Source organism: Lipotes vexillifer, unplaced genomic scaffold (genome assembly GCF_000442215.2).
Source record: "Lipotes vexillifer unplaced genomic scaffold, Lipotes_vexillifer_v1.1 scaffold230, whole genome shotgun sequence".
Classification (NCBI taxonomy): Eukaryota; Metazoa; Chordata; class Mammalia; order Artiodactyla; family Lipotidae; genus Lipotes; species Lipotes vexillifer.
In genome coordinates this window covers 2,636,337-2,663,850 of record NW_006775143.1, presented here as the reverse complement: position 1 = coordinate 2,663,850, position 27,514 = coordinate 2,636,337, and the positions used below count along the sequence as shown (strand labels likewise).

The following is a 27,514-nucleotide window of genomic DNA, read 5'->3' as shown; positions in this document are numbered from 1 at the left end:
AGCCAGTAGTTAAACTCAGATTGCCTTGATTCCAAAATGTCTGATTTTATCACACTGTATTTAGTTAGCTAAGTTCTGGGAGTTTCTTAAGGGCAGGATCTGGGTCCTGTTCATCTTAGTACCCCAAACCTGGAAATTAGTACTCAAGCATTGGTTGGAAGTTAGAGGGACTTAGTTTCCGACTTAAGATGGAGAAGGGGGGCATGACACCCATTTGCCCTAGCAGGTAGTAAGCACAGCACTCACCAGTTTGAAATACTTAAAGTCTGTCCAGGTTTAGATCTCAGGATCTCAACGTCATGAATTGCTAACTACAGGATTTGAAGCAGGTTATTCAACCTGTCTAAACCTCACTTTCTTTAATTGGAAAAATGGTAACCACACTAGCACGTGGCTAGTGTTTTGCATGTTTTGCACGTGGTTAAACGTGATAAGTATGTCGAGTCACTGCGAGGAGAACTCCCCGAATGGTAGCTATCAGCACTTGTCCGTGAAATGCGCTCCATCGTGAAACCTGCCTAGAGAAGACACTTCTTGACCATACAGAGGATGGGAGTCACGTAGAGGCGATTTCCTGTGCGCCCCTAACACACACCTCTGTGTGTTCACGACTCCTCCATTCAGAGATGGAAACCATATGGAAAGTCCCATCTTTGCCAGCAGAGTGAGACATGAGATCCCCTGGCACTTGTTGTGGCAGTGCATGAATCAATCTGTCTGTGCAGAGGACAGGGCGCTGGACCCAGAAGCTTCATTTGTACCTCAATAAGGTTTCTTTTTCCAATGAAACAGCTTAACAAACACTGGTTTAACCTCCTTGCCTGCGATGGCAAGGCCCCCCACCACGCACACACCTGTCTCTCCAGGCTTCTCAATCCCACTCCTGAGGGTCTTATGGTGGCTGGGAAGGGCAGGCGGCTCCACAGTGCCAGGAAAAGCAGGCTGAAACCCGGGAGGGGCGTGGACGGGAGAACGAGCTGGGCACAGCCTGATGGTGGATATTCACAGGGGCCAGCCACCTTTGGCAAACTGGGCAGGTATCCAGAGGCCACAGCCATCTGTGAGAGCCTCAGAGAAAGGCGCATACTTCTTGGGGCTCTTGCTATTGTGTTAAGTTCCACCACCGTGGCCACTGCTCTCTGAGTTAAACTTTTGGTACTATTTACAACCCATATACCTCACAGGGATGCTAGTCATTAATTCCTGCTCTTAATCAGAGTTCTCTATGACTTTCGCAGACAGTTTCCTACTTATCTCTTCAGGATTAATAGCATTCTGCATATTGTCTATTAGGAGGAGAAAAAGACCCTGCTATATATTGCGCTGGGTGCATTGTAGCTGCTATCACACTCAAGCCTCACAATAACGCCAACAAAATACCTCATTTTGTTGATGGGGACACTGGGGTTCAGACATCAAATTACTCATCCAAGGGCAATAGCTGGTGAATAGCGGCAGATGCAAATTCAAACTTAATCAGGCTCAGACCACAGCCCCGGCGCACTGGGGAATTTAACTTTATGCAACTGTTGAGCTAAACATTTCCTCAGGTTGTGTCAACACAGTGGAAAGCTATAGCAATGGGGTGACTCAAGTAAAGGCCTGGGACCTAGGGCTCTGGAAAGGGTACACATGACAGCAATTTAGAGTAGGGTCTGGCATGTGGCAATACTGCAGACTGAATGTTTGTGTACTCCCCAAATTCATATGCTGGAAACTAATCCCCATTGTGATGGTATTTAAAGGTGGGGCCTTTAAGAAACGATTAGGTCATGAGGGTGGAGCCGTCATAAATGGGATTAGTGCTCTTATGAAAGAGACCCCAGAGAGATCCCTCTCCCCTTCCACCACATGAGGACCCAGCAAGAAGACGGCTGCCTATGAACTCACCAGCTCTCACCAGACACCAAATCTGCTGATGCCTTGATCTTGGACTTGCCAGCCTCCAGAACTGTGAAAAACAAATTTGTAGTGTTTATAAATCACCTAAGCTATGATGTTCTTTTATACCATAACTGACTAAGATAGGCAAGAACTCTATTCCTTTTCTTTTCATCCTCCTTTTTTTGAATGATGTTTATTCTTCTCTGACTGTACTATACTTGGAAGAGTAGTCATGAACAGTGTAGTGGGAATTTATTCATCTAAATTCCACCTTCATACTTACAGAAATGCAAATCCAATAATAGTAAAATTTCTTAAAAGAGCATCTTTGAGCTTAGATTGTTGGAGGTTGAGCAGATCTTTGGGCACCTGAGTCGTTTGGAAGGATCTCCTTCTGCTTCATTTCTCCATGTGGATTATTACGGTCCTTTGGTGGGAATTCAGCATGTAGGTTTTCGGGGAGGGGATTAGGGATCTCATCAGCACTCATCAAAACCGAGAAATACGCTTATTTTCTTTTATTCTACTGCTTTTATTCTACTGATATTCAGCATTTTCCCCTCTGAATTCCCATTGCGCCCGTCACTCTAACAGGTGTCGTCCCCGCATTATGAAACACCTGACCTACATCCTATTTCCTCCAGCAAGCTAGCATCTCTGAGCTACTGCCAGGAAGTTAAGGACATATACAGCCTCTTTGTATTCATTACCCTCCCCGGGAACACAACGGAAGTAAACAATTGCCATTTAAAAGTAGACTTAATGGGGGAAGGTTTCCCTCATTACCTCAGGATCCAAACTGCCATCACTTCTGGAAAATGACAGTAGTCACCGTCTTCAAAGCCTTTTCCGGTCCGACCTCCATTCTGGCGCTGGAATGGTTTTTCTTAAAGAGCAAGTTGACTCCTCTGCTAACGTTCCGCAGTGGCTTTCAGTTACTTCAAATACTGTCAAACTTTTTGTCCACGGCTTGCAATGCTCTGCCTAGCTCCCAGCCTTACCTCTTGCTTCTTCCTACTTTGATCTCTAGTCTCAAGGAAAGTGCTTGCAGCCCTCGAAGGAGTACACTTTCTCTTATCTCTGGGCTGTTATTCACAGGGTCCCACCTGCCTGGAGCAAATCCCATTCTCCCCGCCCCCCCCCATCTTTTGGGCGTAGGCATCACTTTTTCAGAACCCCTCCAGGTTGTCTCACAACCCAGCAATGAGCTCAGAGAACCTCCATTCTTCCCCTACCACAGCCTGAAATAACTGGCTACCTCTCTATAATTTCCATTGGACTGTACACTCCCTGAGGAGAGGGAACATCTCTGTCTTTAGTGGCGTGCCTAGTGTACAGGAGAGAACAAATAAATACCTGTTGAGTGAATAGACGGAAGTCCCCCATCAGTAAGAAACAGCACCCGAGCAGAAAGAGAGACAATAGGAATTTTTAATGCATGGAGAGCCCTGCAGGGACTCTGGGCAGACCCACAGGCAGCAGGAAGAGGCAGGGGTCCTGCAGACTCAAACGCGTCCGAAAAACAAAGTCCTAGAGACCCAAGCTTCCTCACTGCAACAATCCTCGGGGATGCCCTCCTGATGCTGAAGAGGTCCAGTTGTCTCTCCATAGGTCTGTCGTCTCCTCCTGGGGTCCGCGGCAGGAAGGAAGCTGAGTGTAGCAGGAGGGAGGAAGAAGGGGAAAGGCCTCTTGGTCTCCACCTGAAAAGCTCCTGCCTCGGGATTGACCACCATCCAGAAGAAAGTGTTTAAAAAGGAGAGACTTTGATAGAGTCAAATAAGATCTTAGAAAAAAATAAAAGATAGGGGGAAATGAATAATTCCAGTGGTTACAAAGTTCTCTGTCGGCTATCCACAAGAGAAGGAGTTTGCTTTGGCCTTGCTGGCAGGCCTTATCTGCCAGGCCCGTCCTCAGCTGTCCCCCAGCCCACCCAGGCGCCAGGATCCACGAGAGCACCGCTCCCCCTCCCACGGAGAGTCTCTGTGCTCACGGAGGGCAGCACCCTCCCTCACCGGCCCTTGGACTCCCCATACGTGTTTCGGGCCATGGACACCATCTTCTCCTCGCATGTGATTTTGGTGTCCTTGAGGATGCTGTACCACACCATACCCACAGGCCGGACCTCCTCGCTGCGGCAGAAAAGGTAGGGCACGGTGTCCACGCGGCTCTGGATGTAGGCGCTTCGGAGGAGGCTGGAACAGTGGCTGCTCACCTTCTCCAGACGCCGCAGGATCAGGTGGGCCTTCCTGGAAGACAGAGGAGGTGCTAATGAAGGAAGGGGCCTAGATCGAGCATCAGGCCTTTGAGGGGGGTGAGTTAAATGTCAGCAGACAGACGAGGACTTCTTGTCCCAACAATTCCCTAGCCGTGCCTGACTCGAATGTGGTACTTTGAACGCCGTTCAAAATTCCCTTGCAACTTGTCCTCTTTAACTGTGCAAGGTGTAAAAAGTAAAAGAGCGGTATAACCTTTGACCTAACACTTTCACTTCTGAGATACAAGCATTACAAGGTAAGCAGGCTGAGGACTCTGACCAAGTAAGTGTAAATGATTATAACAATGATACATGACAACAAGAACAAAAACTAAAATGTATTAACTCCATGAGCGTTTAAAAATACATTTTAAATTTAAAACTTTTTCTATAATCATTTAAAAATTTGTCTATAATCTTCACAATAGCCCTGACAATATTGTTATTTCCACATATAGTCAATGGCCATGGAGCCCAGGTTTCAGAGAGGTGACACTACTTGACCAAGGTCAAACATCAGGTTGACCACTGGAGTTGGGCATTTGGATCTAGGCCTGAACACCCACCAAGTCCCCCTCTGGCCGCTTTCTTACTTTTCTAATTCTCTCACACTCTTTTCTCATAGTCAGAATAAAATCTTGTCCTCTGTGCTTCTAAATTCATGAAAGCCTTTATATGTATATACCCAAATCAGAACTTCTCTGTTTCATTTTTCTTATCTCTAAAATAGTGATGGTGGCCTTACTGGTTGTCAGATTAACTAAGAGAAATGCCCAAAGGCTGGCCCTGAGTAAGCTCCCAATAAATGATAGCTTCTATTATAGAGAATTGTTGTGATGATGTCTCAGGGTCAAGGTCATACTGGACACTAGTCTCAGCAAGAATCGCCCTGGACTGTGGGGGTCATCACTAGGCACTTATCTAGAGCTCTTTCTGTAGCACCAGACAGTGGATCCTCGGGGAGACCTGAGGGCTGCAGAGAAAATTAAAGCAAGCATCTTTGAGATCACCTAGTCCAAGGCTTCTCAACAGAAGCGCCACTGACATGTAGGCTGGATAATTCTCTGCTGTGGGAACAGTCTTGCAGGACATTTAGCAGCATCTCCAGGCCTCTGCCTACAAGATACCAGTAGCATCCGCAGCCCCAGGCATGACAATAAAATTGCCTCCAGACATTGCCAGATGTCCTCTGGGGGCCAAAATCACCCCCATTTGAGAACCAGAGACTTAGTCTGACCTAATCTCATTAAAGATGTGGAAACTGAGGGGGCTTAGAGAGGGAAAGGAATGACCTTTTCGCGGGTCACACCATAAGTCAGCTTTGCTGTCCAGGTGTCCATCTCCTTGTGGAATCCACTTTTCTCTACATCTCAGCATCCTAAGATGCCTAGGGATCCTGAGGGGCTAAATGACAGGCTCTCTCCTGCTGTCCTCTCCATGCCCCTCTGAGACCCCAGGAGGGAGGGCGTTTTACGACAACAGACCCCACAAATGGGAGACTGTTTTAGGCACCCGCGTGGCGGCCGGAAAAGGGCCGGGCTTATGCGTGTAGCTTTTGTGGGCACGATTTATGAAGTGCCTTTCAAAAAGTCCTCTTTGTACAGTTCACCACTTGGGTGGAATGTTTCCTGAGGTGCCAAGAATTCATAGCTTTATAATCACACTCGAGTTACCACTCGACCCACAAGCCTCTTTCACCTCTGGCAGGCGCCTCCGCAGGGGGAGCCCAAGGAGCTTACTCTCAGCCCTCCTTGTTTCAGTTCCCGCTCTGTTCCTTAGCAGCTCGGTGTCCTTGGGAACTTTACTTAACGTCTCTGAACTTGTTTCTTCACTTGACAGATGGGGCAGTTAAGAAGTTAAAGGAGACAAAGTCATTGGTTGCTCCTTTACAGAGCATTTATTATACGGCAGAGCTCCCGATTCAGTAGGAAAAGACAGACAGATGTAAAATTGAAACACCCGTGGCAAGAGCAATGATAAAAGAAGGCGTGGGAGGGCTTCCCTGGTGGCGCAGTGGTTGAGAGTCCGCCTGCCGATGCAGGGGACACGGGCTCGTGCCCGGGTCTGGGAAGATCCCACATGCCGTGGAGAGGCTGGGCCCGTGAGCCATGGCCGCTGGGCCTGCGCATCCGGAGGAGCCTGTGCTCCGCAACGGGAGAGGCCACAACAGTGAGAGGCCCGCGTAACGCAAAACAAAAACAAAAACAAAACAAAAGAAGGCATGGGAGCTGTGGGAAACAGAGGACAGTGCCTAGGTAGGATTGGGAAATCCAAGAAGACTTCCTGTAGAAGGGGAACTTGTGCTGAGCCTCAGTAATGAGTAAGGTTTAGGTAAAGAAGAGGGCACAGGCATAACAGGAAGCCTAGGTAAAGGCACAGAGAGAAGGGATTTCATGGTGAAATACGGTGTGCAAGTGGGCTCACGGTGGGAAACGGGAGAAGTGGCAGGAGCCCAGCCACCGGAGCTTAGAAGCTGGGGCATTTGCTGTATAGAGTAATGGTGTACCACACAGGCTCTAGAGCCTGGTTGCTCAGGTTCAAATCCTGCCTCAGCCACTTACTAGCTCTGTGATATTGAGGAAATTGTTTAACCAGCTGTGCCTCAGTTTCCTTATCCATAAAATGGGAATAATGACTACATCGACCACAAAGGTCGTTTTAAAAATCAAAAAAAAAAAAAAAAAAGAAACATTAATGAGTCTGTCATACAGAGTGAAGTAAGTCAGAAAGAGAAAAACAAATACTGTATGTTAACACATATATATGGAATCTAAAAAAAAAAATGTTTTTGAAGAACCTAGGGGCAGGACAGGAATAAAGACACAGAGGTAGAAGATGGACTTGAGGACACGGGGAGGGGGGGAAGGGTAAGCTGGGACGAAGTGAGAGAGTGGCATGGACACATATACACTACCAAATGTAAAACTGATAGCTAGTGGGAAGCAGCCACATAGCACAGGGAGATCAGCTTGGTGCTTCGTGACCACCTAGAGGGGTGGGATAGGGAAGGTGGGAGGGAGACGCAAGAGGGAGGGGATATGGGGATATATGTGTACGAATAGCTGATTCACTTTGTTATAAAGCAGAAACTAACAAACCATTGTAAAGCAATTATACTCCAATAAAGATGTATAAAAACAAAACAAAACAAAACATTAATGAATCTATAGTAAGTCCTCAATAGGGGTAAGTGGGGGGTTATTGAAGACTTTCAAGCAACAAAGTAGCAGGTCCAGAGACAAACTGCTTAAAAATGGTTCTAGCTGCATTGAGGAGAATGAAACCTGGGGAGGTCAAAACCAGCAGCAAGAACCACGAACAGACACAGCCAGGTGTCACGTGTTTCCTGTCACTGCACTTAGGGGTGCTGGCTTGTTTCTCCTCTTGCTTTTAAAAAGCTACTTATTCTTTCTAGTTCCTTATTTACAAAAAGGGAATAACATTTGCCCACCTCATGGAGTTGAAGCGAGGATTAAATAAGTTAATAAGTGTAAAACTCTCTTAGAAAAGTAGTTGGCACATACTAAGTCCCTGATACACGTCAGAAAGTACATCACCATCACCACCACCTCCACCATCAGGATTTGTGTACTGGTTTAAGCTTTGAGCACTTATGTAAGTTAGTGGCAGGAGACAGACAGACAGAAATAGTAACAGCCTCTAATTTAGGGGGAGAGTTCTGGGTTGGAAAACATGCTGGGTGCTACGGGAATATATGAAGTGGGCACCCAATCATTAGTTTGGGGGCTCCGAGAAATCTTGCCAGGGGACATAACATCTGAGCTAGGTCTTCAATGATGAAACAAATTTTTCAGGTAGATGGGAAGGCAGAGGAGATAGCTCATCCAACGTTGGGCTAAAGAGGGCATAAAGCATCAGTTTTTTGAAACGGTTAAGTGCAAAGAATGAGTGAGAGACAAGTCAGTTTGGTAGAGATCAGACCATCCAGACTCTTTCGAGCCATGGTATTCTGTTTTCTGGGTGAGGGAGAGTCATTGTCTGATAAGTCGTAAATACAAGATGAGGCTGGGAAGGACAAGTCCTCCAACATGACCAAATGCTTTGTCTCCAAGGGCCCAGCTATTTCCAAAGAGAGAATCTTGGAACTCAACTGAACCCAGCCTTTGTATGGATGGGGAAACTAAGGTTTGAAATTAGAAAATAATTTGCCTAAAGGAACACCTTAAGTTAGTAACAAAGGCAAAGCTAGAACCTGGGCTCCTAAGTATATAGAGCTAAGATGAAATATTTGGCTCTGGAGTCCCAGATTCAAATCCTAGTTCTATAACTTAGCTATGTGGGTCATGAGCAAGTTCTTCATACTAACCCTTAGTTACTGCAAAGTAAAATGGGAATAACAATGTTTTTGGAAGATGAGATAACCTGGGTAATTTGCTTAGCTCTCAGTAAATGTTAGCCAAGATTCAAAGTCGTATTTTATAGCAGATATAGGACATAGGCTCCAGAGCCCATTAGGGCAAGCCACTTCTTCTCCGTGAGCCTCAGTTTCCTCATCTGCAGAGTGGGGACAGAGACAATTATTTTGTAGTGCTGCTACTAGGCTGGAATGAAATTACCGCCATAGGTATCTAGCACAGGAATTTGCATATAATACGCACTAAACCAATGTCAGTTTGCCTAACTGTCCCCTGCTCTTTCTCCACTGTACACTATGCCTCAGCACCTTGGTCTGCAATGAGACAACAAAGGCAGAAGAACTCAGAAGGTGAAGCCATGAAGAGAAGGGTTGGAGGTGCTCAAAGGCCGAGGAGGGGGACACGGGTGAGAGACAAAAGGTGAGCGTGCTGGATGATAAACTGTAGGCAATGGAGATTCACAAATCCAAGGCCAGGCATGCCCCAAGCTTTGCCTGGAGGGGGAAATTGCAGGTCAGAAGGACCACTTTTCTCAAATACCAGAAATGAAATCTTCCTCCTTGGAGACAGGACCCAGGCCTGGTGGGATAGGAAGTCAGAGGTAAAGGAGGGACAGCACACATTCATTTATCATGGTCCCAGCAGGCAAGATTGAGACAGGAATGGCTTGTGAAGGAGTCAGCAGCTAGACTCAGATGCCGCTTCTTTGGGGAACTGTAGAACCTTGGAGTGACCATTCTCTTCCCATCACCATTACCCGATCCACTGTTGACACAGTTATCGGACACAAACCTAATTCTAAGGGGGCCTTGGAATGGAGAAAAAGAGGACAGACAGTAAGGAAACATCCCCATTGGCCTCTCTCCCTCCTCTCTGTCTCCTGAGCTGAGCTTAAACGTCTCTGTGTTAGCTGACCTCAAGCTTAATGAGAGTCAAGGGCATGGTATAGTTGTAAAAAACTGGAACACAGGGCTTCCCTGGTGGCGCAGTGGTTGAGAGTCCGCCTGCCGATGCAGGGGACGCGGGTTCGTGCCCCGGTCCGGCAGGATCCCACATGCCGCGGCGCGGCTGGGCCCGTGAGCCATGGCCGCTGGGCCTGCGCGTCCGGAGCCTGTGCTCCGCAACGGGAGAGGCCACAGCAGTGAGAGGTCCGCGTACCGCAAAAAATAAATAAATAAAAAACCGAAACAAACAAAAAAACTGGAACACAACCTCTGGAAGTTGAGAGGGCAGATTAAGGGAAATAATGACTTCCATTCACGCTGCCCTTGTCAGGCCACATCTGGAGAGCCCCACTCACTTTGGTAAGAGGGACATGTGCAAACTGCAGCCAGATCATGATGCTGAAGGTTGTCTCAAAAGCAAGTCTTCTGTGGAAGTGCTGAAAGCAGGAATCAAGTGTCACTGAAGCGGGGATTTAGGAAGATGTTTATGTTGTTCTAGTAACTGAAAACAAGAGGGGGAAACCCTGAGGGTCAGGGATGATAATGACTACAGGTGCCCGAGGACCTACTATGTGCCAGAAATCTATGCAACATTGTCTTAAGTGTAATCCTCACTGCAATTCTACAGTGCATACTTTAGTCCCAGTCTTCAGGTGGTAAAAGTAAGCCTCAGGCTGGTCATATGATTTGACTAGGGTTAACAGAGTAAGAACAGCATCTCAGATCGCTTCAGCAAAGCACTTGAGTGTTAACAAACCACTCAAAAACTAACAGAAGGCACACACACACACACACACACACACACACACACACACACACACACACACAAAACCTTAAAACTAAAATCTTCTAAATGTAGATGGGGTCCTTCTATACCTCCAGTGGGTTCCCCTTCACTGGAGATGATCAAATCGAGCATGCCTTAGAAGAGAGGCTGTCTTAGTCTGTTTGGGCTGCTCTAACAAAATACCGTAGACTAGGGAGCTTACAAACAACAGAAATATCTTTCTCATATCCTGGAGTCTGGGAAATCTGGGATCTCGGCACCGGTAGATTTGGTGTGGCGGTTGGTGAACCACTTCCTGGTTCACAGAAGGCACTTTTTCACTGTCCCCTCACATGGCAGAAGGGACAAAAGACCTCTCTGAGGCCTCTTTTATGAGAGCACTAATCCCATTTATTAGGGCACCACTCCTATGACCTAATCAGTTCCTAAAGACCCCTCCTCCTAATTACATCACCTTGGGCATTAGGTTTGCAATACTATATGAACTTTGCAACAGCACGAACATTCAGACCACAGCAGAATCTAACCGTAGTGGGACTGGAGCAGATCTTTGTTGCTTTTGTTTGTTTGTTTGTTTGTTTTTAATCTAAGAGGAATTAGGGGCTTGATTCACAGAGAAATACCATCTGACGAGCAGCCCAGCATGGCTTGTTTCTCAGGAACCTTCATGATTTCCGAAATGCCAAAATATGCAGAAAAAAGAAAAGTGCGTCTGAGATGACAGGAATATGGCTCTAGAAGCCTAAATTTGCTCTTGTTCCCAACGTCCTAGAAATTCCAAGAGAGTGAATCCAAGATATCTAAGGAAAGAGCTAACATAATCTCGGACTGAAAAAGGTACACTGACATCCCAGGCCTGCATATTTTCACTAAGAAGAAAGCAATGACAGTTCATAGCATGTGCTAATCCTTCTCAGATGGGAAAAGCTTCTTGTCTGGCTGAATGAACCAATCCTGGGATGAACCAATCCTGGGATGATTTCTGTGAGCTACTAGCAATGTCTGCCATGGAAGCAAGAGGGGCTGACATCAGAAATCCACCATTCCTAATCTAGCCAGATAAAGTCCACTGAAACAAATCTCTTCAAGTGCTTGCTTTCTTCTCCCTACCCTATCATTTTAATCAGACATAACTGAGAGGATTGAGAAGCTCAAGAGTGGTCAAGGGTATTCTGACTGGAGCAAATTTTGGTCCCTGGCCACCTATAAGTTCAGTTTTTCAATTCTCCTAATAGGAACCGTATGGCTGGGACAGCTGGGTGGCAGCGGGTCTTCTCTGAACAGCTGTTTGCAGTAACCTGTGGTTGCCATGGGAACCAGGCTCTGGAGGACATTGGCCTGATGGATTTATTAGGTAGCAGCAAGAGTCACCCTTTTGTCACTAAATTTTATGGGGGTACATGACCACAAATCCACAGAGGAGTAGAGAACATTTTGGGGTTTGGTGATTATAGGCCAACAAAATCCTAATAGAGCTCATCCCATGATACCAGACCTCAGAGTGCTCCTGGGAAAAGCTCTTATTATCCTAGCCATCCTAGGTTCCTGAGAAACAAGCCATGCTGGGCTAGAGGTGAAAGGACACTCATGGTGTGCCTCTTCTCTGGTCTCTATGACCTTCAGGGCTTGCTGGTTCCTTGGCTTCGCAGCTGGAAGGGACTTTGGAGTCCAGTTCTTTCATGTTGCAAATGAGGCCCAGAATGGAGATGAAATTTGTCCAAGGTTACACAGCAAGTGGGTGGCAAAGCTAGGACATGAACTCAAGGCAGAGTCTCGCTCTCTCTCCTTTACACTTTGATGTTCTGCATACTTGCTAACCCTTAAGAAGCATGGTACGTTTGCCCACAGTGATCCTCTGTCTCAAACCTTTACCCAGCTTTTGGAAGAAAGAACAACTCATGAACAGGGCTCGTCAGAGCCATTATGATCTGACATCTGCTGAACGCTTCAGCCTTGTTTTTTTCCCTTTTCCTTCTCACCTTGAACTCTCTGCCCCCCGGAGACTTATCCTTCCTGACCAAGGTATATTCTCTTACCCCACCCTCTCTCACCCTTGCACTGGTTGCTCCTCCTAATGAGAGCACTCCTCCCCTTCCACCTGGAGGACTCCTGTTCAGCCTTTACTTCTGAGCATACACTTCACTTTCTTCTCCAGGAATTCTTCCTTGAGCTCCAGGTCTGGATTAGCTGCACCAACAGCCGCATCCAGAACCGTGTCACTCAAAGGGTGCTTTTTAACAAGCCACATTGGCATCACTGAAGAGCCTGTCAGAAATGCAGACTCTCAGGCCTATCCTAGAACACGGAGTTGATCTGAATTTTAACTGGGCCCCTGAGTGATTCGCCGGTGCACTGAAGTTTGATAAACGTCGCTCTAAAGCACACTGCTCACCCTCCTTATACTGTGCTTCTTGTGACATATTTCGCTGCATCTGCCTGCTGACCAGTCTTTTTCTCACTAGATGTTGGGCCATCTCAACAGGAGCTGTCTTCTTCACTCATCTGTTTCCAACCCACAGCACAGGGTCTGGCACACAGTAAGCACATTAAACGAATCGATGAACCCGTAAATTAATAAGTGAGGATTTCCTCACGTCTCTTAATATTTGCAAGGACAATGTTTTTTTTTTTTTTTTTTTTTTTTAGAATGTTATTTTTAAGCTAGAGAAACCTTAGAGTTTGCAGAATTCAGTTGTTTCCGATTGTGATCCATATAGATCCTTGATAGCTCAGGTAGACCTCAGGGACCCTTGGGTGGGACTGGAGGGGGGAAGTTGAAGTGGAGACCCAGCAGGGGGGCTCCAGGCCACCCGCTCTAGCTTCTACCAGAACAGCTCTGTTGTCATCTGGTTCACACATCTACTCATCCCATTATCCAATTATTCAATAAGTAATCGTTTAGCACCTACTTACAAGAGTGAATGGGACATAAAGGATCACTAGCTATACATAAACTGACATTGTAGTGGGGATAATATCTTATAGATAACTCAGAAGTAAACACATAAGCAATACAGGATGCTAAAACTAGTAGATACGACACAGAAAATTAAAACACGAGGGTGTGATAAAGTGACTGGGTAGAAATTTTAGAGGATTCTCTGAGGAGGTGACTTCTTGCTAAGACCTGGGGTTCTTTGCAAGCTTTATTTAGAAAGCAGCTCTTTCACTGCTAATAAAAAAAAAAAAAAAAAAAAAGTACTACTATCGTTTTGTTAGGGGAACCACTGACCAAAACCACCGCCCTGGCCAAGCCCTATAGTAACCACTTGCATGAATTATCTTACAACAGGAGGTCCTGGTAAGGAACTCAGAACTAACAAGCTACCACCAACCGGAAGAATTCGGGAAAGGTGAAAAGGAGAGAGGAGAAGCCAGTTCATATGTCCTACAAACCTCCCAGAATCCTTGTCGCTGGAATCCATCTTGGCTGAGCGATGCTCGAGTGCCACCAGGAAGGACCCTGAGTGAGAATGATTGTCCAGAGACAACTCATAAACTAACCCCATTACCATAAAACCTGAGACTGCAAGCCACGTGGCAGAGCAGTTCTCCTGGGTTCCCTTACCCTGCTGCTCTCTGACCAGGTGCCCCTTTTCAATAAAGTCTCTTGCTTTGCCAGCACATGTGTCTCCTCGGACAATTCATTTCTGAGTGTTACACAAGAGCCCATTCTCGGGCTCTGGAAAGGGACCCCCTTCCTGCAACAATTTTATAAAGAGTTTGAGTGCCAGAGAGGGCCACAGGCCAAGGCTGCACAGTGAGTTTATTAGCAGTGCCAGGATGGATTAGGATGCAGCTGCCTTGATTCCTGCTGATGCCAGTGTGGGACACCAGAGAAATCTCAGATTCCCTCAAGAGACTAGAAAGACCAAAGAAGGAGGGAGCTGGGTTGCACAGTGGGTGTTGGCATCTAGTGGCTGGTGACCAGCTGGCCGGAGGTGAACGGGTCCATTACTGAGTGGGTTGTGCTGCCTCTGTGGGCGACCAGAAAGGCTTTCCAGAAGATTTATGTCCTGGAAGGACCCCAGAAGATGATAAAGACAAAGTCAGGAGTGAAGCTCTGGTTTAGCTTCCACCTAAAATCCCTGAACCCTGTGGGAAAGCCCAATAAAGTAGAATGCCTTTGCCTGCCCCCAGGCAAGATGGCAGCCGAGATGACTCAGGCAGAAGCATTCATCTGGGGCTCTGTGCTTCTGTCTGTCGGCTCTCTTTTAGCTTTTATCTAAAGAACATTTCTTTCATGTGAAAGGGAGAAAGTTACAATCCAGGACCCAGCAAAACAGATAAGGCCCGCCCCAGGGAAAGATCCTTTTTATCCCTCAACCAAGCCTTGAATTCTTGGGGTTTACTGCAAGTGTTGTAAGGGCTCAGGGTGAAAGCTCGGGGCAGAACCGGACTCCATAGCAAACTCTGGGCAGCTCATTTAACCCTGCGGGGCCTCCAATTCCTTTTCATTCATAAAATGGGGAGGATACCCTACTTTGCCTAGTTTACAGGGTAATTTTAAAGCTATTTAAGGCATAACACGCTGCCCTACTAAGTATTTCAGGAAGTCACACAATCCTCTTGAGTGCCACAGACACTAGCCTGTCCCAGGGCACTGGCACCATCTCTCCTGGATTAGTGTTACAACAGCCTCTATGGCCTCACTGCCTCCTTCTGGTCTAGACACCTCTAGTCCAGGCTTCTAACTGCAGTCAGAGGGATCTTTATCCCTTGAAGATCTGATAACATCTCCCCCCTGTGAAAAACACTTGAAAAGCTTCCCATTACCCTAGAGAGATAATCCAAACTCTTTAACCCTACTTACAGGGCATTCGGAACTGGCCCTTGCTGACCTCTCCCTTCTTATCTCTTCCCACTCCTGCTGTCACACACTTGGCTCCGGCTACACAGAAATTCTTTCAGTTCCTCCACACAGTGTTTACCAAAGTGTAGATGGAGTTCCCCTGGGGCAGGAGAAAGGATTTTAGGTGGTACTCAGGAAGATCACAGATCCAGTATTAAACAACAGTGAATCACACTGAGGAAAAGCATTTCGATTCCCATTGTCACTCTCTTCCCCTCCTCCAGATTACTTTAAGAAAGAGAGTTTTAGTTCAGGACTGTGTCTTAAGTTCCTCTCTAACACTTGCTAATCTCCCTTTTTAAAGGGAAAGCCTCAGGCTCAGTTAGGCTTGAACTACACTGTTTTCTGGCTTTGTTTTTCTTCCATTGTACCGAATGCTTAAGTTTAATCTTTATTAAGGGTAGATGGTGCTAGTTTTCCCTTTACAAAATGATACAGTGTTTTCGTTTCAAATGTATTTTCAATAAGTGGACCTAAGGAAGAAATAGAAAATAAATGAACTGCATATGGTACGGCGATATGACAAAAATCATAAAGGTGGCAGGCAAATGACCAAAATTTAAGAGGAAATCCCCTGCCTATGTAGTATTATCTCCTCTGAACATTTCACAGACTACTCCCTGGGCCCTAAACCCTCCAACCCTCCTCTCCCTCCACTGGTCTGACCCCAACTCACCCTTTAGGCCTCAGAGTCTCAGCCCGTATGGGGGCTTCACTGGGTTACCTAGACCGAGTGTCTATGCCTTGCCTCCCCAAAGGGCCCCTTTCGTCTATTCTTTTGACCCTTATTATTCCTATTCTTTGCAACTGCTTGTTTAATTACCTGCAACGGTAAAGCTATGCGTAGGTAGGGACTGTTTCTACATTTGTAACATTGCATTATCAACTACCGACCTAAAAGAGGGGCTACTAAGTTTGTGTCGAATGAATGGATGGATGTCACTGTTGGGTGCAAGGCATGAAATGCAGCCACTGTTTCAGATACTACTTTGTGAAGCTTCAGAAGATAGTGACTGTGTGTTAGTTATGGTGGAATCCTCCATGGCAACTATCACAGTGGTTGGCATAGTCACTGCTGGTGACAAAAAAATTGTGGCTTAATACATGTTGAATTTATGAATGTATTTAGTCTTGGTTACCAATGGACTTTATTCCAGAAAAAACAAACAAACAAACAAACCTCGGATTTCTTATGGAAGAGTAGGAAAAGCCCTAGATTAGGGGCCATGACCCTGTCACCATGCTCTTCTATGATGTTGGTTAGGACACATCCCCTCAAGGAAGCTACGCTTCCCATCTCTAAAACTGTAAGTGGAAGGTGAATAAGGGGAGGGACTGACTGAAAGAACACTGAGGTCTCTGATCTGACATTCCAGGAGTCTAAGTAGCTAAAATTCCAAGATTCTTTCATTCTCCCTACCCACTTCCCCTCTCGAACCCTGACATGACCGGGGTGGCTGCCACTCTTACTTATTTTATAAAGCCCATTCCCAGCCTATGGAAGAAAGGCTCCAGTAAAGTCAAATGGAAGCAAGAAGAATTTACCACCCCACTCGTGCTCATATGCCCACGTACCTGGGCCCCAGCTCATCCTCACTCCTCCAGACAAAGTCACCGAACTTCTCATAGTGAGAGTTGTAGTGGTGCTGGACTCGAAACAGCATGGAGGCGGAGACGTCCATCAGTGTGTTGTAGGCAGTCTGCTGCTCCTTCCCACTTGTGTACCCATTGTACAGATTGTAGATCTTGTCAGCTATCTCTGGGGAGGAAGAATTGCAGGCACAGATCACTGGAAAGTAGGAAAAAGGGACGACGAGAGCATCCCTTGCAACTAGGGAGGCATATTCATGCAGGAGTTCACTAGTGTGGTCTTTGGGGACAGACAAACCTTAATTCCATCCTGAATATGTCACTGACCAGCTGTGTTCAGTTGTCCTATCTATCAACCGGAGATAACGACATATAGTCTGGAGAGGCATTGGGAGGACTAAATTAAAACGTGCATGTAAAGCACTCAACACAGGGTCTGGCACAAAATTAGTGCTTATAATCGCACTCACTAACATAAGTTTTGTGCCTGTGATTTAACAGAAAATTCCAAACAAGTGCAGAGGCTTAAATAAACTGTCTTGGGCTCATCTCAACAGCCAACTTCTATCTCCTCTCTGCAATACTCCCGACACATTTCTGTGATCAGGTCTAACAGCTCTCCATTCAAAAATCTTTCAGAGAAAATCTAGACTCTTCTGTTTGTCATCCATGGCAATTTCTACTCTTTCAGTCATTCCTACTAATTGATGTAACTAAAATTCATTACGGGCTGCTCTCTTGAATAGGAGGCACATTCTTTCATCTTTGAAGACTTGGAACAAAATTTATGTATGTTCCCACATCACTGCTAACGGCAATTGCTTTCAGGACAGTCTGGGGGACTTGGGTTCAGGATGGAAGGAGCATTTACTTTGTAAAGTTTTCTACTCTGATCTTTATTGTTCTTATTTTTTTAATTTTTTTAGTGGTACGTGGGCCTCTCCCTGTTGTGGCCTCTCCTGTTGTGGAGCACAGGCTCTGGATGTGCAGGCTCAGCGGCCATGGCTCACGGGCCTAGCTGCTCCATGGCATGTGGGATCTTCCCAGACCGGGGCACGGACCCGTGTCCCCTGTTATTTTCTAAAACCATGTTCGTGTGTTATTTTAAAATAAAAATACTTAAAAAAATTCAGGAAACCATCTCAAATTCCCTCCCTTTTGAGACTCGGTATCTCACCATCTCCTCTTGTCTGGTAGGTAGCACACAAACATCTGTCATCAAGCTTATGACTGAGCCATTTGAAGAAATGTCTCTCTCTCTCTCCCCCTAGAACGTGAACTCCTGAAAGATGAAGAGCATGTCTCTTCTGCATTGCTTGTACCAGGGTTCTTAGAAAATATCTGCGCAACTTGAAGTGGACCACCAGGTCTCATGAGCTACCATCATGTTTTTGTAGAAACTGTATCTACACATTGTCTAAGAACTAAGTATATGGTAGATCTGATTTATTGGTTCCATATTTTTTTGACAGGTGTTTTGCCTAATGTTTACAACTTCATGGACAAGGAATAGCAGAAAAGGTTTCATCTTGCATGCTAATTCTGACTGATAGTTACTGACTCTAGCTCTACGCTGAGGATTCTGAGGCCACCCCTGCGCTAGATGGGAAGGTGTGCTGTGATCGGCTAATGATATCTGCCACGAGTGCAGCAAAGCCAAGTGGTCCTCTAGGTGCCACCGATTTGCCAGCTGTAGCGTAGCCTGAAGTGGAAGAAAGGGATTGGTCCCTAAAAGCCTAGGCCAAGGGGCAGAACACAGTCATGGGGTTCTGACTCTCCACCATTCCTTGCCTCTAAGTCAGAACACAGATTCTATAAAAGAGGAGCAAGTCTTTCTACTGGCAAAGATACTGCTGGTCAGCCTCAATTTCCTTCATGGCTTTGATTAATTTATCTCCATGCTCCTCCTTAGTCCCTTGGCTTTCTTCTCCCTGTGCCAATATGTGTGTGAGGCAGGAAAGCAGTGGTGGTTAGTGACTGTTGGGTGCAGAATTTAGAGAGCGAAAATGTGGGAGTTACCTCGGAAGTGAAGAAATGGGTCACCTACCTTCTGCTTTATTGTCATCTACCAGCGGACAGGCGGTCCTCAGGGTCACTGTGCTGAGCTCTGAGTGCCTCCCTCGTGTATCCACCGCATAGAGAGTGAACCTGTAGCACAACAAGAAAACAGAGCACAAGGCTGTGACTTCAGAAAAGGCCCTGGAAGTTCCAAAGAGGAACACAAAATCATAGCACAGGAATAATAGTTGAAAGAGCTCAGGGATGAGGGGCTTCCCTGGTGGCGCAGTGGTTGAGAGTCCGCCTGCCGATGCAGGGGACACGGGTTCGTACCCTGGTCTGGGAGGATCCCACATGCCGCGGAGCACCTAGGCCCCGTGAGCCACAACTGCTGAGCCTGCGCGTCTGGAGCCTGTGCTCCGCAACAAGAGAGGCCGCGATAGTGAGAGGCCCGCGCGCCGCGATGAAGAGTGGCCCCCGCTCGCCGCAACTAGAGAAAGCCCTCGCACAGAAACGAGGACCCAACACAGCCAAAGATAAATAAATAAATAAACAAACTTGAAAAAAGGCCACAAGCAAAATTAAAAAAAAAAAAAAAAAAAAAGAACTCAGGGATGCTTAGGCTGCAGGAAAATGATTTGGAAAGAAAAAATAGATAATTATTAAGCATGTATTGAACACCAACTGCCTTGCTGGGCATTTTGCACATAATCTCTTAATTTACAAGTAGCAAACCTAGAAGGCAGGGATTATTATCACCTGCATTTCACCAAGGAGAAAACTGAGACTTAGTTGTGTATCTTTCCATGGTCTCACAGGTACTGGGGGGCAGAGCAGTCTGAATCCAGGACTTGAGAAGTAAACCCCGATGCTATCTTGTATGGCTTTATATACTCATTTATATATTCTTTCATTCATTCATTTAACAAGTTTTAGTTGAGCATTAACTGTGTGCCAGGAATTATTTTAGGTGCTAAGATTATAAAGATGTGCAAGAGAGTTAAGGTCCCTGCTTGCATAAAGCTAAACAAAAAGTAAGCAAAAAAATAGATAATGGTGAATGATAATAGATTAAAGTGAAGGGGGATGTGGCTGCTTTAGACAGGTGTGTCCACAAAGGCCTTCTTGTTGAGAAGTTTGATCTGAGACATGAAAATGAGAAGGAACTAGCTTATGGGAGGAAAAGCATTCCAGGCAGGAAAAGCAGTTAAGTGCAAAGGTCCTGAGGCGAGAAGGATCCAGACTGTTGGAGGAGTAGACGGTTAGTGCGGCTGTAGCAAAGAGAGATGAGTGGGAAGATGGGTGGGTGGGGACCCTGTGGGCCATGATAGAGTCTGGGAGTTATTCTAGGTACAAGGCATGTCCCCAGCTTTCAGCGTTGTTGCCTGCAGCTCCATGCCGTACTGGGGGCAGTAGGCAGGCTGTGTGGTATTCGACGGAGAGAACTGGTAAACTGCAGACCTGGCGGATTCAGGTCCAATCCAGGGCACAGAATTCTTTCTAGAGTAGACACGGTTGTCTGGCCTACTTTGAGAAGGCTCTCTGACCCTTCACGCCTCCAGGATCTCCAAGTTCTGAAGTTTAAACAAAGTCAAAGGAGTGAGTAGACTTTCAAGAAGAGGTAATCCTTGGAGGCCAGCGACAATCTGAATAGAAGGGAGAAGGGCTAAGCATCTCAGCATCCTGTCCTTGTCATGCCACCCTCTTTCACCAGCGTTCAAGGGTAGAGCAGTAGTGTGGAGTGAGTGAGAATAGGGTTTTCTGGGTCAGGTAGAAGAAACTACAGTCCCAGGGGCCCTATTTCCTCTCCCCCTTCCCCCAAACCTCAACTTACCTCATGTTATAAAATGGGCATAACACTGTGACTGCAAGTTGTGGAATGATGAACCCTGATTGACTGCACATATTAGGTAGTTAATAAATATGAGCTGGTTGTCCAAATTAATTAATTTGTGCTGAGTCCTTAATATGTGTCAAGCAGGGACCTATGCAGTTTTATCTGCATTATTGCTGTTAATTCCCCCAGATGATCCTAAAAGATAACTACTATTACTCTCTCTATTTTACATATGGGGCTCAGAGAGGGAAAGCAGCCTGCCCAGAACCACACAGTAATTACTGAGACTGGCAGTTAAGTCTAGGTGTGTCTGACTCCAAAGCCCATGCATTTAGCCACTATCAGCTACTATCCTCTGACTGAATGCCTGTGGATATCACCTCTGTACAAATACAAATCCATTAGGTACACTTGCCAAACTCCAACTATGTTGAAACAGTGCCATTTCACATGTTTTTCTAATCTTATGAAAACCTCCTATAATAATCACTCTCATTATCTCCATCTTTCAGAAGAGGAAACTGAAGATCAAAAAATTAGGCAATTTGTCCAAAATCACAGTTAGACAATGAGAAAACCAAGAGCTGTATCCTGGTTTGTCTCACTCTAAAACCCATACTCTGAACTCTCAGCTGCCATTTTTCTGCTCCAGCTCCACCACTACTAGCTCAGAGGGTCTGAACCTGGAAATCTCAGAGGGCCTCTCAGCTTTAATACCTCATGACATGATAGTCCAAAGGCTGTTTTTATAAAAGGCGCTATAAATCAGAACTTCTTGGTACAAGGGGCACAGTAAGCAGAAGCCAGTATCTTTCTGGAGAAACTACCATTTGTCTTTTTTGTGTGAAAGTCTCCTTTTTAAGAATAACTCAGTTTCTCTTTTGAAGAACTGTAAGAGGCACTCATGCCATCCCAAGAATGTGTTTTTAGCTTATTCCTTGATATTGATTCTGAGTTTTGTTGTAACTCAGACAGTACCTTAGCACCATCCTGCCTTTACTAGGAAGCTGGTGTTCTGGGCGCACATCGGAATTCATCAGTCAGTCATGCCAGGTCTGTGTTTCTGACACCACGAGCCAGGCTGGCAGCAAGCCTCATAACCATATGTGCTCCACATTCTTTGCTGCTATGGGTCACTGCCACTAGGTCCATGACAGACCCATGGAGACACCTCCTAGCACTGCAGGAATGTAAGCACTGAGCTGTCCCACCAATATGCTGCAAAGGGAACTGGGGTGAGGGGTCAAGCAGGGAACAGGTCACCCAGAGCCCAAGAAGCAGAAGGAGCCTTGCAGTCAATCAGCATCCATTCAAACCTTGGCTCTGAGGTTCACAAGCTGTATGACCTTGGGCTGGTTGATTATCCTCTCTGATCCTAAGTCTCCCCAAATGTGAAACAAAAGAACCAAGTCCCTCCCTGAAGAACTGTCAGTCCAAGTGCAGGAAAACTAGCCCACTTCCTAAATGTAATGATAGGTACGGCTGCCATCTAATAAGTGCTCATCGGTGTTGGGTCCTTTGTATGCACTATTCCAGTTAATCTTCATAATGTATGAGTCAGGTACCATGACTGTTTGCATTTTATCAGTAAGGATGTTGGTTCCAAGGAGGTCAAGTAATTGACCTATTATTACATATTAAGTAAGTAGCAGTGGGGCACCAGAACTTAGGTCTGTCTAAATCCGAAGATTATATTCTTAACTACATTGTACTATACTATCTTGTCAAATCTCATTTCACCTTTTATCTTTCATCAGCTGGCCTGGAGTGCTGGCAAGGGTAAACAAGTGTGGGTCTAAACCTAATAGATGTGACTAAGAGGCCTAAATATGGAACATTTTGGCCCCATGTTCAGATGCAAGCCAATCTGTTCATCTGCTTTCTGGACCTTTTGGGTTCAGCCTTTGGCGTGAGAACAACAGCATTGCGAAGTGGGGATTATCTCTCTCCACCTGTCGTATCTCAGCACTGTGAGTGGAGCTCAGTTCTAGCACTTACTACATCCAGTATTGTCTCAGTCAAGGGAAGCAGTAGGTGACAGAGGAAGAAGTCTGGTCTTGGAGATGGCCAGGCTTGCGTTCACTTTCCATTCTATTCCCTGGCTCTGTGACCTTGGACTAGTCACTTTACCCCTCTGTGCTTATTTCACCTCTCCGCATCAAGCATCTGTGGTAGGGAGGCTGCTGTCCATTTCACAGGTCAGCGTGGATGAATGTGAAATGTAAGTGCTATACGAGGTGAGTTATGACCAGGAAGAAGGGTCGGAGGCAAGATCATAGTCAAACTCCAGGATGTGAGAATTAGTAAGTGGCAAAGGAGGGAGGTAAGGAGAGTATTGGGTAGCACTGTGTAAGCACTTACTACCCACACGACATCTAGGAAGTGGCAAAGGCAGAACCCAAACCCTAGCCTGAAGCTTGGGTACAGCTATGTCCCTGGCACTTAACACAGTACTAAGCATATGATAGGCACTTTAAATATTTGAGTAAATGAATGAACTTGAGCATATCACATCGCATTTCTGAATTTCAGTTTCTACATCAACAAGATGGGGCTAATTGTAGAGACAGTGCATGGCTGTCTCAAGGATTACATAGAGTGATGCATGAGAATCATGGCTTGTAAGTTGCAAATTTTAACAAAGGCCATATAAAGAGCACTTATTTGGACAAGGGTACACATTTTTTAAAATGCTTTCTTGGTGTATAAGAGAAGGAGGTGCATTTCAACTGAGGGGAACATAGAAGGCTGTAGTAAATATGTGAATGAGTCTCCAAACATGAGGAGTTAGAAAAAATTTTAAACCGGCCAATTATGTTTCCAGGATGCTTCTGTAATACATTTCCTCCACCAAGAGGGTCCAGGGTCACCTCTCTACTTAGCCAAGCAGCACGAATAACAGCATGCTGGGAAGGAGGTAGGCTTAGGTTTTCAAATTAGAAAACCTGGAGAGAATCTTGCTTTCCCCAACAGCTGGCTGAGCGTTCTTGGGAAGTCACTTCACTGTCTCTGAGCCTCAGTCTCTGCACCTGTGAAATAGGGTGAAGTTAACCATATCTCACAAGTTTGGGATCAAGACTCAATGATATACTGATTGCAGCATGCCGGGTTCAATCTTTGCTCCCCAAAAGGTAGCTTCTATTTGTGTTATTAGAGTAACCCAACATGTCAGTAGAGGCCCCAGGATAGACGAGTCCTCAGGCCACCCTGCCAGTGGGGGTGGAGGGGTGCCGAAAGAGGAAGATGTCAGCCTTACGGGCCTGGGTCAGAAGTCACAAGGCCACGTGCTTTCTGCCCGTCTCAGCTGTTGTTGTAGAACTGTTCCAGAGACACATCTGAAAGCTGTTAGCAGACCAGGCAGGGCTTGGAGGGGCTCTTTGAGAGGGGCAGAAAGTAGCAGCCCCTGATGTGGGGAAAGAGAAGAGAGAGGCAGGCTGAGAAACAGATATATATGCATACACACCCACAAAACAGAGTGAAAAGGGGAAAGAGGGAGAGACAGAGAGAGGACACGGTCAGGTCAGATCTGTGTTTCTCAGGGGTCAGGAAGGGTGCCGGCTACCTCAGCTCGGTTCTCTCACCTTTACCTGCTGAGGCAGGCTGAGATCCACTGAATGTGGACTAGAGCCCCTGAGCCATCCCCAAACTCTAGAACCTCACTTTACAGGTGAGACAACCAAGGCCCAGAGAGGAAACAGACTTGCACAACGACCCGCTGCCAATAAGTTCAGAATAAAGACACTGGCTTTCCCGCCTCCTCCTCCAGCGCCCCTTCTAGACACCACCCTGCTTCTTGCACGACTGACTGACTTAGCTCCACTTGCACCTATGGGATAAGTTAATTATAATAGGAGGAGACTCCAAGGATGAAGTGGGGGAATCCCAGGCTCAAGCCCTTGCTGCTCCTTTGTCTTTGTTTCAGGGGAAAGAACACTGGCCAAGGTGGCTGAAGACTTGAGTTTGCATCCCGGCTTTTCCCGAGACTGTGGGTTGTGAGATCTCAGATGCCTACAGCTATAGGATCTTGGTGTACTGGGATTTCAATGTGTGGGGAAGTGCCTTGGGATTGACTACTCAAATGCAAAGTGTTTTTCAATGTTTCTTCACCATCTTCAGGACAAAGCACAAACTCCTTACCCCCGGCCCCCAGCACGGCTCCTTGATGTTCCTTCATTTGACGCTATCGGTTTGAGACTCTGTCACCGGGTCTCAAACTCTGGCCACAGATCCAGCCTTGTTTAACAATCTCTGCTTCCTACTCTGCTTCATAGTAGAACCACATCCAACTGCTAATGGATCCCACCTCTTTGCCTTCACACTTGCTGCACCCTCCATCTGGGTCACCCGACCCCTCCTCCACTTGACCCTCTCTCCACCTTGTCCTTGGAGCATCAATCAAACCTCATCTCCTCTGGGGAAGCCATTCTCCCTGCACGGTGCCCTGTCACGGCACATGTGGCATGGCTAGGTCAGTGCCCAGACACTTCTCTCGTGCCCCCATGAGCATGTGAGTGTCTTCAGGACTGGACTATGGCTCTGCCCATCTCTATCCACCTGCATCTGGTGCTCAGACAACTAAAGCACGTGGTGCTCAGCAAATACTTTCCAGAAAGAATGACAGACTGAATGAATGACTCAATCAACTATAAGGTAGTAGTCTCCTTGTCTAGAAATCAGTTTCCCCAACTGTAAAATGAACAAAAGGTGATTAGACTAAAAGGCCATTAAAGGAGATAGAATAACAGAGTGGCCCAACGCATGGCTTTGGAATCAGGCAATTTGGTTTTAAATTCTGGCCCTCCATTTATTGGCTGTGTGAGGCCTTGCCTCAGTAAACTCACCTGTAAAATAGGAATCGTAATATTAAAACCCACTAAATAGGGTAGCTGTTAGAATGAGATATGGCAGGAGACTGCTCACCATTGATGCCTGGCATGTTAGCAGTCAACGAGAGAGAGCTGTGGGTATCATTACCAATATTATTATTACTATTATTATTGTTAGGCCACAGCCCAAGGCTCTGACACCCTCCCCCCACACCCAGAGTAAGTTGTCCTAGTGGAGATTAGAGGAAGGGAGGTGGAAAGGAAGCTGTTGTTGGTCCCATCCAAGACCCCTGGAACCCCGTCACAGCAGGGGTGAGAGAATGAAACCAAGACATTAATTGGCGGTGAGAGCTTCTCATGGATCTGACAGGGGGTAAGAGCAGGGACAGGGGCTCAGAGGCCCACGTCAGAACTAGGTCCCCGAGAGGACGGGAAAATGCGTTTGAAGTCTCCAGGCCAACGCCTGCTCTTCCCTAGCCGCCGCGTGATTTAGGCATTCTGGGGAGGCAAAAGTCTCCTCTCTGATTTGAAGGGAAACAGATGTTTCCAGGCCAGAGGCCCTGGTCTTGTAAAATGCTCCTTCCCCCACACAGCTTTGGCAAACAACTTCCCGTTAGTTCATCCCCCGACAACCCCCCTCCACCAACTACCATCACTCCCCTCCCTGCCATTCCCAGCACAATGTGGAAGGCAGGGGTGGTGGGAAGAACAATGAGTCCCGGCTCCAGCTCGGGGTCTGCGCAGTCAGATGGCCAGGGACACCTAACTGCCCTTTTCTGGGTCTCAGTCTCTCGTCTCTGCAAGGAGGGAACTAAACCAAGATGATCAGCGCTGAGGGATGGGCTAGATCTGACCTTCTAAGGGCTGAGGATGTTTGCCTCTGAAAGAGTTGGTATGAGCCATTCCAGATCTTTCTCCATTGGAGTCTATGGCAAAGAGCATGGACTTGCATTATCAGGTTCTGGGTTTGGGTTTGAACTCCATCAGCTACTGGGCAAGGACCACTGGGCCTTGGTTTCCTTATCTGTAAAATGGGGACCAAGGTTCCATCTCACAGGGTTGTGAGAATTAAATCAAAATTCAATCCCCCCACTCAAATTTTAGGTTTCTTATGAATGAAACTGAGCACCGTACCTCTTTCCTTGGTCTACCCATGGTGCTCAGAACAGTCTGAACCCAGAGTAGGTATGCAATGATGTTTGTAACTGATTCTTGGCAGGAAGACCTGCTAGACACCTGGCAGTCCCAAGACTCAGGTTCTTAACCCAGTTCTGCTTGAATAGCAGGAAGAGAATTCTCATTTTCCTGATCACAAAGAAGCAGGATAGGTCATGATTAGAACAGACTTTGGAGCTTGCCTACCTGAGCTCATATGGTGGTTCTACACCGTACTATCTTTATGACCTTGGGTAAGTTAGTTAACCTCTCTGTTCTTCAGTGATCTTGTCGTTAAAGCGTGGATGATAATATCACCCCCTTCAAAGGGATGTTGGAGGAATAAAGAACTCAGAAGAGCGCCTGGCACATGGTAAGTGCTAAATAAGCTTTCACCATTTTTCAATGTGTGTGTTTAAATTATGAATCTCTTCTATAATGATTTTAAAATGAGGCCCCACTCCCACCCCAATTCTTTGACATTGTTCCCATTGAGAGGCAGGAGCCCACGTCCCTTCACCTTGAATGAGGCAGGTTCATGAGTGCTTTTACTAATAGAGCACAGCGGAAGGGACACTGTGTAACTTGTGAATCTGGGTCATAAAGGGCTATACAACGTCCACCTTGCTCACTGAAACATTCTCCCTTGGAGCCCTGAGCCTCCATGCAGGACATCCAACTACCCTGGTGTGAGGAAGCCATGCCATGCAGAGAGGCTATGTCAGGCACCTCAGCAGCATGATGTTCAGGTCATCCCAGCCAATCCCCAGAAAGATGCACAAAGGAGCCTTCAAGCAGTTGAGTCACCTCCAGCCTTTGAACCCTTGCAGCTGAGGCCCCAGACTTAAAGGAGCAAAGACAGCCCAACCTGCTGTGCCCTGTCTGAATGCGCGATCCACAGAATCCATTAGCATAATCAAAAGGTTGTTTTAAGCCACTAAGTTCTGGGGTCATTCGTTATGTCATCAGTAGTCACTAGAACAATTTCCAAGCATCTAGGGCAGGAGTCAG

At 46.5% G+C, this 27,514-nt stretch overlaps 1 protein-coding gene across 5 annotated transcripts in view; it reads right to left on the bottom strand.

Moving 5' to 3' along the window:
* Positions 1-3,294: 3,294 nt before the first annotated feature.
* Positions 3,295-27,514, bottom strand: part of ASTN2 (astrotactin 2) — a 944,548-nt gene continuing 920,328 nt past the window's right edge. For 2 of the 5 annotated variants that reach the window (XM_007449713.1, XM_007449714.1), the window contains exons 20-22: positions 18,735-18,835; positions 16,673-16,856; positions 3,295-4,130 (exon numbers count right to left, since the gene is read on the bottom strand). In XM_007449713.1, coding sequence (XP_007449775.1) covers positions 3,893-4,130; positions 16,673-16,856; positions 18,735-18,835 — 523 coding nt within the window. In that variant the 3' untranslated portion in view covers positions 3,295-3,892. The remainder of the gene's footprint in view (positions 4,131-16,672; positions 16,857-18,734; positions 18,836-27,514) is intronic. The other 3 variants (XM_007449715.1, XM_007449716.1, XM_007449717.1) reach the window with 3 other exon arrangements.